The 12701-nt window shown below is 32.1% G+C and overlaps 1 protein-coding gene across 1 annotated transcript in view; it reads right to left on the bottom strand.

Moving 5' to 3' along the window:
- Window positions 1-12701, bottom strand: part of CDH19 (cadherin 19) — a 95321-nt gene that overhangs the window by 69223 nt on the left and 13397 nt on the right. Inside the window, exons 2-3 of the mRNA XM_004745613.3 lie at window positions 4607-4908; window positions 1079-1373 (exon numbers count right to left, since the gene is read on the bottom strand). Coding sequence (XP_004745670.1) covers window positions 1079-1373; window positions 4607-4801 — 490 coding nt within the window. The 5' untranslated portion in view covers window positions 4802-4908. The remainder of the gene's footprint in view (window positions 1-1078; window positions 1374-4606; window positions 4909-12701) is intronic.

The raw sequence follows: 12701 nt of genomic DNA on the forward strand, positions 1-12701 counted from the left end.
CACAAGAATCAGGAAAATATACAACAGAATATACATCTTAGATTTGGTGGCTAATAAATCAAATGTTTAGGCAAAGAAAATTTGAAGTATGTTAGCATAATTTAAAATGGCCATTATGGAACAGAATTTATCACACTTAAGTAAATTTTATTAACTTAATTTTAATATATATTGAGCTATCAAAATTTTCTGTCTCAGTGAGTGAACAAATTTTGCATAGCCACACCATAATTTCCTCTCTATTAGAAAGACATTTCTGATTTTCAATGCCTTCAGTTCTTATAGCTTATGGAAAGCACTTGCTTCTATATGCAATATATTTAAAATATTTATAAAAATAACATTGGAATTGAAAGGAACTTTGAAGATAAATACAGTTGCACAGAAGTGTTCAACCACTTTGTTTTTAGTCTTTATGTTCCATGATTTTGATGCAGAGTATTTGTGTCTTAAAAATTGGTCTTCTACTACTCAAACATGCATATTTTTCAGGATGATCTTATGTGTTTTTAAGATACAAGATTATATCCTGTTTTGGAAAATGCATTTTATACTGGAGAAACTAATAAGTGAATAAGCTAAAGAATTTTATAAATCACTAAAACATACATTTTTAAAAAAGATTTGTCAGAGAGAGAGGACAGAGGGAGAGGAGAGACAGCATGAGTGTAAGGGGGGGATGTCAGGCAGAGAGGGAGGGAGAAGCAGGCTCCCCATTGAGCAGGGAGCCCGATGCAGGACTCAATCCCAGCACCCTGGGATCATGACCTGAGCTGAAGGCAAACACTTAACCAACTGAGGCACCCAGCCATCCCTAAAATGTACATGTTTAACCCTTTTTTCTATTGCCTTGAGGAATGAGATATTTTAACAAGACAAATAATGTATTAATATACAGTACTATTGTTTATAAAATTTAAATAATCATCTAATTTTTAAAAAATAGTTTACTTAATATGTTTGTAGAAGGAAGTACAAGTGTTGAACTTTCAATAATTCACTTCCAAAAACATGAGCTCAAGATTTTAAATCTGTCGTCATTGTTAATATATCTTTGATGTAAATTAATATGCAATACCTTCTGGAGACATCTCTGGTACAATGGCCTCATAAGGTTCATCTAGGAATTTGGGTTCATTGTCATTGATATCCGAAACTCTGATGACAAACTCAGACTCGGGTTCCACAGCCCTTCCGGTAGTGCTGTCTATTACCTGGGCTCTTAGAGTGTAGAGGGATCGTTCCTCTCTATCAAGCTTCTGGACGGCATATATGTCACCTGTTCTCTCATCAATGACAAAAATACTTCCAGCTCCAGCTCCCAAAAGCTTGTACTGGAAAGAGTTGTTTCCATTGTCTAAATCAGATCTTAGCTGCAAGTGCAAAGAGGGATAATTAAGTTTCCAAGACAGGTTTAAACGGACAAATCAATTTTAACGATTTTATTTTCATGTCTGTTAATTTTTCCCCAAGTTAATAACTCCATGTAATTTCCACAGTATATTAAATCAGGTGAAATATTACTTTTAAGATTAAATTCTATCATCAGAGAAGTCTGAAATTTCAATGTAAATCACTACGTAAATTTTATTACTCTAAATAGATTATTCTAATTAGAAACTATAGTAATTGGAAAACAAAGTACCTTCCATAAATTCTGCACAACAAAACTGGTTCAAGTTTACTCTATGACTATATTCTTGGTTACTAAAACCGTACTCTCAAATATTTATATTAGATTGGGATGTAGAGACAGATAGGAAGATAATAATCTAGGTAAATTTGAACAGTGATGTTTTATCTCTAGGCTAAAAACACATAGGAAACCCTGAAAATATTACCAGGAAAATAAGAAAGCATGTTGAGAAGATAATGAGAGCCTCACCCTTCCTTCTTGGCATTTATAACATAACAAAATCTACAAGTTGCTTTATATATGATTTCCCAATAAATCCTCATAACATCGTGAGATACATATTATTATTTATTTATAATAAATTTATTATTATAAATAATTATTTATACAGAGAAAGAGAGACTGAAAATTTTTCAAACTTTTGCAGAGTCATGGTTTTTATATAGGTTTATGATTTAGACAACAGGTCTGTCTGACCCCAGAGATTCCACTGTTCTGAGTGTTGCTAAATTAGATCTATTGCTTTCCAACAAATTCAACTCAGTCCTCAAATGCATCTTTTCTTCTTGTGCCCTCATTATTTTTATTTTTTAAAGGCAAAATAAATTTGTTCATTCATAGTGTTAATGGAATTTTGAATTTTATATATAAAAACAAGGGTTATTATGATACAGGTAACATTGGTTGGTTGGGTTCTCATACCTAAATTATTTTTACATAAAGAGAAGAAGTATGCCATAATCCCTTAATTATTGTGAATCCATAGTTTTGACTTATCATTTATGAATATGTCCTTCTTCGAAGTAAGAGCTTCTCTGAAAATTTACAAAGCTAACCAAAGAAATAAAATTCTAAACCAATTCATAACTTTTCTGATAGCTCAAGGTACAATGGACTAATTAATATATTCCTCTGTGACTGGGTAGAATATCTGAAGATATCTAAAATAATAAATTTTAATAACATGTTGAATAACACTACTATTTACTGAAAGAAACAGATTGGGAATAATAATAAAGAGATAATAAAGTTATAGCTCTTTTCATCTGATAGCTCTTCATTACTCATAAGATAAAACAGAAGGTTCCATGACTCACTAATAAGAAACTGAGGGACACAAATGTCCTTTCCAATAAGTATATCAAATGAAAGTAAAGGGTGCCTATGTTTTTCAAATATCATTTTGATACAGTTTGAAAGTTTTATTAAGTATTAGAATGAGATGATAAATCAAATTAGGTAATGAATAAATGTATTCCCAGTATATATGCACAGTATAATTTTCATGGATCAGTAAGCCTGATCTCTTTAAGATATATATATTTATTTATTTTTTTAAACATCAGCCTCTTAATGTCACAAAATACACAAGTTAAACACATTTTAATTTCATGAATTCCGTATTATGATATTTTCTGTATTTCTATTAAAAATATTTTTTTCAATTAGGCAGTTACTATTGGTTTGGCAAATCAATATGCCTTTAATTTTTTACTTAATTGTGCTTTCCAAACTTAATCCCTGTTAACAAATAGTTCAAAAAGAAAGTCATCTGGACACATCAGCTACATTTTATTTTTACCAGCTCTTTAACTACAGCACCTAAATATTCATTATTACTGTCTTTTAAACCAGTTATCTGTATGTTATTTAAGACTAATGCCATTGTTTTAGGCGAAAACATCTGTTAGGATACTTTTGTAAGTATTTTTATGGAAAGAAAAAAAATAGGCAAAATCAATCACGATGTGAAAGGAGGCAACAGGAGATGTGCCCGGAGCACGAAAACAAAAACTAGAAAATGTGACAGTCAGCCAGGGAGCTAGTCTCTGCTCTGCTTGTACTGATGCGCTTCCCTGTAGAGCCTTATTCACTAAAAGTCACCAGCCTCTGTTAGTCTGTCACCTGGCTCATTGATGGGAGAGCATACGGGGCTCTGTGGAGTTCACTGTAAAGGTGGCTACAGAGACTCAGTTAACTAGCACACGCTTAACCAAGGACCTCGTCTTTGCCATCCTGCCTCTGATTTACCTGCAGTCATCTTCGAGAATAAAAAGATGTGAAATTGCCTCAAAGCAGGCACACGCACATACACAAATGTTTGAAATCTGTTTGCCCAAGATCCTAACCTGAGCCTTCGGTTGACTATACACATATACATTTGCTGGATGGGACAGATGAACTCCTTTGGAATCTGGACATCATGCTAACGCTGCAGCTCTCCTGAAAGGGCTAGGAAAAGGGAGTTAATGAATTTTGAGTGCTTCACCCTTTGGGCCCAATTAAATTTTAGTGCCAGTTAATTAGCGGTTAAACTTATTTCAGTCCATTCATCTAGAGAAAGATCCTTACAGAAGAGGACACGGTATTGTAATTACCTCTGTTTAAAGAAAATTGAATAATAATAAAAACCAAAAACATAAATAGGGAATGTTCTATCTCATTAGGGAAATTTAAAAAATATATATATTCTTATAAAACAGAAAAAATAATTATTCTTTATACTTCATAATCAAATGAAGTGTGTAGGCTCTTGAAGCTACTTAGCTGTAAAAGGGTTTGGTATTAATCTGCTTCATGAAAAATTAATGATGGGTAAATCAACACCTACTGAGCATAATAGAAAATCAGACTAAATGCTGTTGGTAAACGTTATTATTCTCAGTGTGGTTGCTTTGATCCATTACCAAAAATAACACCATCAAATTTCCAGATGTTGATAAATGAGGGCGGTATTTTCATAAGGGAGACAAAAGTAAAATTTCAAAGTCAGAGCTTTTCTTCTTCCTCAAGTTTTGCAAATATTTTAGGTGCTTGAAAATCTGAAACAATTAATTAGGCTGATGTCTGAAGCTTTCTAAGGGTTCCACAGAGAAAATGTAGAATTATCAAGTGAGTTAAAACTTCCTCAATCCATCCATTTAGAGTTCTGTAATGTTATTTCCTGTAACACTTTCACAAAACCAGTACCTGGCCAATGTGATAATTAGTCTCGTTCCTTTCCTCTGGTACAAAAAACTGGTTCCACATCCAACCACGCTTCACTCGGAAGTGAGAACCCACGGGGTGCCCAACTTCCTCTGTTGTAGAGATTTCTGTTGCTGTAAAGCAAGGCCATATGAGAGGAATTCCCAAGATAAAAGGTAGCAAGAAGCAACAATTCATTCTGCTCTTTGGATTCCAACTGGTGTTGTTCAGAGGAAAGTGTAGTTGCAAACAAAAACCGTATGTTCCTTTATAATCTTTTTAAGTCTTAGGTTTCTTTCATATTCCTAGGGAACAAGAAACAAACAAAATTTAAATAAAAAATAACACTTTCTCACAAAATTGCTACAGTAAGGGTACAACTTTTGCATTCATAAAAACAAAACAACAATACACACATAATATATCTTCCAAGCTGGTTATATTTTGTTATATTTTTGTTATATATATTTGGTTATAGCTCAGCAATAATTTGAATGGTATAATTAAAAACTTCTGCTAAAGCATCGTCCATTTTAAGCTATAGCCATAAATCTGCCTGAAGGTTGAAAAGTTGGTCTGGCAATCTCATTGATTGATAAGTGACACTGAGATAGATTTTTTTGGTTTAATTTAACCTGCTTACATCTTCTATTCTATCTCGGTAAAACTCAACAGTCAAGCCAGAGGAAAAAATGTGATCTTTCTTCTTTTTCTAAATAGCATTAAGTCTCCTAATCCAATTTCCCAAGTTACAGTATTAGATAAACAAAATGACAATTCAGTTTGAAATCTGGGGGATTTAATAATCAGTTATATTGATGTTATAAAACACTCTATGAATAGAAAACCCATGCAAGATATTTGCCATTTTATATTATGAAAGATATGAAAAGAAACGTTTTTCATCTTAACAAAGAGATTATGTTATTTTTAGAAAATAAATACAAAATATAGTGCCGGGGTAAATATGGCTGTTTATAACATATAAGACAGAGATAAAAGATAGTCTCTATTATCAAAATACTAAAAAAGAAACTTCAACTACTGAATTTTGCATGTAAAACTTTCCATTTAACTGATACTTATACCAACTCCTTTGAAATGACTGGTAATTCTCACCCTTAAAGAAAATTGAATAGCTTTGCATTTACCACATTGACATAGCACTTCCATATAACCAAATTGGGTTTGTTTGTTTGAGACTCACGAAGACAAATAATTTTGTCAGGTATGTAGTTTAATACTACATGATCAACAGAAAAGCCAGAGTCCCTGTGTCTGTTAGGAGTTTTCTTTATGATCTCATTTTGAATCTTCTCCACACATTTTTGAACAACCACCGAGAGATATTTTAGGTCTCTGATTCTTGTTAGAAAAAGTCGTTAAAAAACACCTAATTAAGAAAGAACAGGTTGTCATAAATGGAGATATTGTGGTGCTTCTGAGTTCCTTTAAGCAGATGTTTTCTTTGTTATATATTTCCTTAATGAAGGCCATGAAGAAATTCAACTGAGGTGAAAATTAAAGATGAATTTCATTCTTATGTTGAATATTTGAAACTTAAATATCTGTTGTTTAGAAATTGCTAAAATATACCTTTTGATAGCCAGTAAATAATGAAAATATTCAGAATAAGTTCAGTTTCTTAATGAGGAAGTTATTTTGTATAAATATAAAAAAATATCACTACCAGTGGTGTGAAGTGTAAATTACATTGTTGGGAAAATGCATTTATGTCAATTTTATATTATGATATTTTCATTCATCTAGGAGAAAAATGAGAGGTTTTAGGGAAGATACTGTTTTAGATTAAAGTTATTTAAAACACACAAGAACAAGTGTAAAATAAAGACATTGCTTAGAACTTAATTTGTACAAACGTATTTTTATGTTTACATTTTTTATGAATTTGTGGCAATCCAATATGATAATTCAGTACCTTGAGATGACAGAAAACATTGTGGATTTTGTTAGTTATAGAAGTTTCTTTGTGGTTAAAAATAAACCTACTTTTGATCATGTATACTGAAGCATTTTGGTGTCTAGAACTTTTTTAAAACATTTCAAAAATAGTAGGAGCTCAGGTAAAATCATTGAGGCAAAGGCTTGATAATTAATTCTTGAAATTGGGTCATGAACATTTGCATGGCTATTATTTTATTCTTCACTTGTGTTTAAAATTTATAAATTAAAACAACAACAAAAATAACAATTTATTTAGTATTTTTAAAATCAATATGGTGGACAAAAACCACTAAATAATTTAATTTAGTGATGCTACTAATGAGAACACACACACACACACACACACACACACACAAACACACAAACAGAACCCCTATATGGTGCTGATGAAACTGAAAAACTTGACAGCCATTTTGAGGAATAGTTTGGCCAAATCTACTGTATTTAAAAATTAGTTGAATATATAAACTAACAGCTTTTTTTTATTGCTTTATATCTAGAGATATTCTCAAATTTTTCCACTGTGAAGCAAACATAAATTGGATTAATCAGAAATATATATATATATAGAAAAATAAAGTTTAAATCACAGTACTATATGATACCAATTACAAAGTGTTTTAAAATTACAAGATGATGTCATAAGAGACTGTTGTCATACATAAATTGTGTAAAGCAAGTCTAGAAAAAGAAAAGTGATACACAATATTTATTATGGTAATTACCATGCTAGTAGGAAGAGAAATTGGTTTAAAGATTGAAGTTTAGAAATATGTCTCATTTTTCTCCCTCTAAACAATCTCAAGTAAATATGTCAAATAATAACACTCATTAAATCTGGGTGATTTTTCTACCATATGTTAGATTTTTTTTTTTTCAGATAAAGTACATGACTGAAATATTTTGCAATTAAATTTAAAATTAAATGTTAAACTATCATTATTTTATAATCCTAAATGATAAAACAGATAGGAGACCCTTTTATTTGAACCTCTTAATATAAAGATACAAGAATGAAATGGTAGCAGTAGGTATTCCTGAACTATGAAATATTATGGCTTTGTTTATACTTTTCTAGATCCCAAATTGTCTATAATGGTCATACATTTCAGGGTAAGGGAAAATGTTTCAAATAATCGTCCACTTCTGATTGAAGAGTGTTGACAGCTGTCAGCAGTGCCAGGCTGAGAAATATTCAGGGAGAATCTGGGCTAATACGGAAAAATGCTATCAATTAGTACGTCTGAAATGAGCCCTAGAGAAACAAGCAGTGGCATTTCCACCCTCCATCTCCAGTCCTGTCAGGTGAATGTATGGATGAAAACTTGCATAATATTTCAATATGGGAAAAACGCTAATACTGTGTCTCATGTTGATTTGTTTAAATTTAATCTCATTGCTCATAACTAGGCATAAATATTAAATATTTAAATATTAACATTAAATAAATATTTATTTAAATATAAATAAATATTAAATATTTAATAAAATGGTTTAATATAAATATTAATTATTAATATAAATTTTAAATAAAATGCAGTGTGAACTACATTTCCTTACATATCTTGAAAATATATATATTTCAAAATATATAATGTATAAAAATTAAGTGACATTGCTATTAACACAAAATTACAAAATAAAATAATATTAATATCTGAATAGCACTATTATAAAATACATCAACATATTATGTTCAAATAGGATCACATAATTTTAATATCAAAATCTGTACTTTCTCTAATGTATTACTTTCACATATGAAGAAATTTATATCAAGACATTTTAAGTGACCTGTGCAGTAGCACATACTTATTTACCAGTGGAAATTAGACTGGAAATCTAATCTTAAAGGCATGGTGTGTTCACTGTGTCTTACTGAAGAAGGAAAACATGTAGATGTCTAACACAGTCCATGGCACTTGTCATTGATAGTTCTTATTTAAATATATAGAAATTACATTTGAACGTCTGGACCAGTCTTGAAATTAGATATAATAAAATGTTTTCTATTATCTCTGTTTAGAACACATTTTCCCCCCTTGTTCTAAAGATTCTTGAGGTTAAAAAAAAAAAAAAAAGCAAGAATGAGTCAGAACAATGGATTTGGTGTCTGTATGGAAGAAGATAGAAGTTGTAGCTCGGAAAATGTGGATGGGTTAAATAGAAAAACTTAATCCTATTTGTGATCTTTTTAAAAATCAAGTGAAACTTGGCAGCCTCATAGAATGACAGCATCCATAAAGGCTATTAAATGGCTTTCTCAGAACACTAATAGGAAATACAGAAAGAAATGCTCGTGGATATAGCTTGTATACATAAGTGAGAAGAAGCAGTACCTCCAGACCAAGATTTATATTAAACCATTGGCCAACTCTTTCTCCGTAGATGTGGAATGTAAAACATCTTTCTCTGTCCCATTTGTATGCATTCGTTAAACATGTATTTTACATATTTACTGGCACAAATAAAAGCACTGTGCTACAGCTAAAGCAATAGGAGGTCAGAGTGTCTTCTGTAGGAGCTCCTCAAGCCCGCATTGGCTTTATGGCCTTCCCTATTCACTCTCTGCATGATGTCCTAGGATGGGGAACAAGGGCCATTTCATCCCTGGGCTGGCTACTGTGAACTCTGTTTCTGGCAGTTGCAGAGGACTGTGGATTAATGAGGACTGTGCTCAGTGCTAAGCACTGACAAAATTGAGCCTGAAAGTGAAAATATTCCCCAATGAGAAGAGGCATATTCCAACTGATGAAATAACCATTGGCAAAATATCACTTTAAAAAATCTGGTATCCCATCTTTTTCCATCTTCCACAAGTTACCAAAACGTGATTTCTCATTATTTCTAAGCTAAATAACTACCTAACGCTGTATTGAAGATGTGCCTAAAAGGCATATCCTTCATTATATGATGCCCACGCAATTAATCAGTATGGGACTTCATTATATCTTGCCATATTAGTAATGATTTTAATTTGGCCACTGGACGTCCACACACTCTTTCTTACACTTAGTTTTCTTGTGTGATTGCAGTCAACCCTGTAAAATATTTTCTTTAGGGAAATCTCCTTTTCTCTAAATGTTCTTGTGAAAATATACAATGTAGAAAAATAAAAGGAAAAAAAATAAAGCAATACTTTGTTTCTAAATACTTTCTAAAGCAGTATTCTAATATCACTTCATTATCCCAGGAGGTAAACCCACATATATTTATCCATGCTTCTGGTTTCACTCCATAATTTAAAAACACCAGGAATTCCCTGAATACTTTAAATCTATTCATTTGGAGAGATACAGAAAACTGGTCTCACGGTTAACAAAGAACAAGTGAATAAAACCAAATTTCAAAATTCGTGTTAACATAATATTATTCGGCCATTAAGTGTGGTGCTCTAAAGTGATTTAATGATATAGAAATATAGCTGTAACACTTTGTTAGATGAAAGAAATACCTACAAAGAAAATTATCCCATTAATTTAGGGAAAAAAGTGTGTTGACAAGTGCAGAAAAGAAGGCCAGAAAGACTATGACCTCAAATGTAGATAGAAATTGTGTCTGCATTGAGAAATTATAAATGACTTAAAATTTTCCTCATGTGTATTACCTGTGTTAGTATTTAGTACATGTCTATACATGACTACATAAGAAAAGTTTATTTAGTGCCATCATGAAGATCAAGAGAGCACCACTGACTGCCTCTGAGGTTGTTTTCCCAAATTTGTTGAGATGAAATGCTCCCCAGGCAGCCTGGTGGAGTGAGGGGTCAAGGAAGAACTGAATACACAGTCTTGCCACCCACTGCTATAATACCTGACAAAGGTTAACCTCTGGGTACCTACTCATCTCATTTGGAAAATTAGTTTAACACTAGTGCCTATCCCATGGAGTTATCTTGATTAAATGAGTTAATATGCTTAGATACTGTCTGACAGACATTAAGTGTTTTTATAAGAGTTTTTAACTACACAAAAATAGCTACCTATAAGTGCGTGGGAAAGAGCTAATGATTTATTTTTAAACTTTGAAATATTCAACTACTGTTATTTCTTCAAACAATATACACATATTAAAAAATACTTTATGAATGACTACTGCAAAAAGTGTAAGATATATGGTTCTTAATCTGTATGTTCTATATATATTTTCAAATGATTTTAATGTCATTTTTTATTCTAAGCATGACTATGTGACCATGACATATAAATATCATGATGCCTGAAATAATATGTGATATTGCATGGACATATATTGGCTAAAAATAATCTCAGTGTGATTCAGAGCAATTATGTTTTCAAAGAGGACTAATTATGACTTAAGGGATGAAAAATATTATAATCTATGCACTTATACAGTTTGTAACTGAATCTAATTATGAATTGTCTTTTCTATGACCTCTTCTTGGTTACATAAAGACAATTATTCCATCTGTGAAAACTTATAAAAATATAATGTATTCTGGAAGGCTTGTGGAAAGCTAAAACAAGGCTCAACTAAGTCAGCTTCTCATAGAGAAAAACAGATGGCAATTAATATAATGTCTCCATCTTTAGAAAACTGTGAGTGGCTTGGTCAAAATGATATATCAAAAGACTAATAATTTGCAATGGTCAGGACGTTCTAAAGCTTAGGGGAAAAAGGAAAACTCTCAAAATCATGGTTTCTAAAACACTGCCTAAAAATAATATAAAACATTTCTCTTCGTCAACTTATGTTTTTAGGTCTTTGCTTAAATTCTAGTTAGTTCACATATAGTGTAGTACTGGTTTCAGGAGTAGAATTTAGAGATTCATCACTTTACAGTAACACCCAGTGCTTATCACCAGGGCCCTCCTGGATGTCCATCCCCAGTCTAGTCCATGCCTCACCCATCTCCCCTCCAGCAACCCTCAGTTTGTTCTTTTAAATAAGCACATCTAACTTCTGAACACATAGGCACCTTGAAGTGAGTGAGAAACAGGCAAGGGCCCAACCCAATAGATCCAGAGAAGCAAAATTTCAATGTCTGGAATTGCAGATGTTTTCAAGCGCTGATAAAGATGCAAAATATTTAATTAAAAGCTAACATCATATTAAATGATTAAAATAAAACTGATTAAAGTAAAAACTATATAGCTCTATAAAATTAAATATAAAGGCAGACATGAAGGCAGGAATTAACATAACAGACAATACCGATTTCTCAAGATAGTTCAGCTGAAACAGTTCAACAACCTAACATTTCCCAGCATTAATATACTTACTTTTGTATTTAAGTAAATAGACAAGGTCTTAAATAGGTTTACACAAATATACAGTACATTTTTTTGGAATGGATATTGAACCTGTGTCTGTTATATTAAAAAAATTAGACTTGGAGCTATAGTATAAACCTCTCACAATCACCCATGCTACTGCTCTACCAGACATTATAAAGGGACTCAAGGGATAAAAGAGGGGCCAACTGGATTTCAAGAGAGATGGTGTAGGGAATGTCAAAAGTGGGTTTAGAAATACTGAGGTAGCTACCTGTAAAACTTACAGGCAGAAATTCTAAGTGAGCACTTGGTGATTCTACACTCAGTTATGTCATTGTTATCATGATATCTTCCCTTTCACTCCATTGCTCTAAGAAAACATTACCTTTAATTCGTTAGGATTTCATAATCCATCCCTAACCTCTGGATGATTAGTACACTGAAGTGGCAGGGAAGAGACATCAGAGAGTAATAAAAATAACTAACATCTTTTAATCACTGTAGGAGACATACTATTGCTCATCAATATCATTCCTATAATTTGGCAGGATTATGTGATTAGTTTCCTAACTATCTGTAAGTAATTGATGGCTTTCACCTCAGAAATAGAGCAGTAAAAGGCTTTGTTTTTATCCCTCCCTTCTTTTGGCACTCCAATATTCTAGCTATGAGACAGCAGAACCTCAATCAAGCTTAGGGCACTGGTAACTGTATGGAACTCAATAGTGTACCCTCATGACTTTCATTAAATATTTGTGGTACGAGGTAAAGAAGTGGTAGCTGCTTGGCTAGATAGCCTAGCCCCCTAATACAATCCCCAACTATATTCCTGGAAACATAATATGTACTTCATGTTTTCTCTTGTTAATTTTCTTTGTAATTCTGTGAGATACTAA

This window comes from Mustela putorius, unplaced genomic scaffold (assembly GCF_011764305.1).
Source record: "Mustela putorius furo isolate JIRA1106 unplaced genomic scaffold, ASM1176430v1.1 tig00003858_pilon_pilon_pilon, whole genome shotgun sequence".
NCBI lineage: Eukaryota > Metazoa > Chordata > Mammalia > Carnivora > Mustelidae > Mustela > Mustela putorius.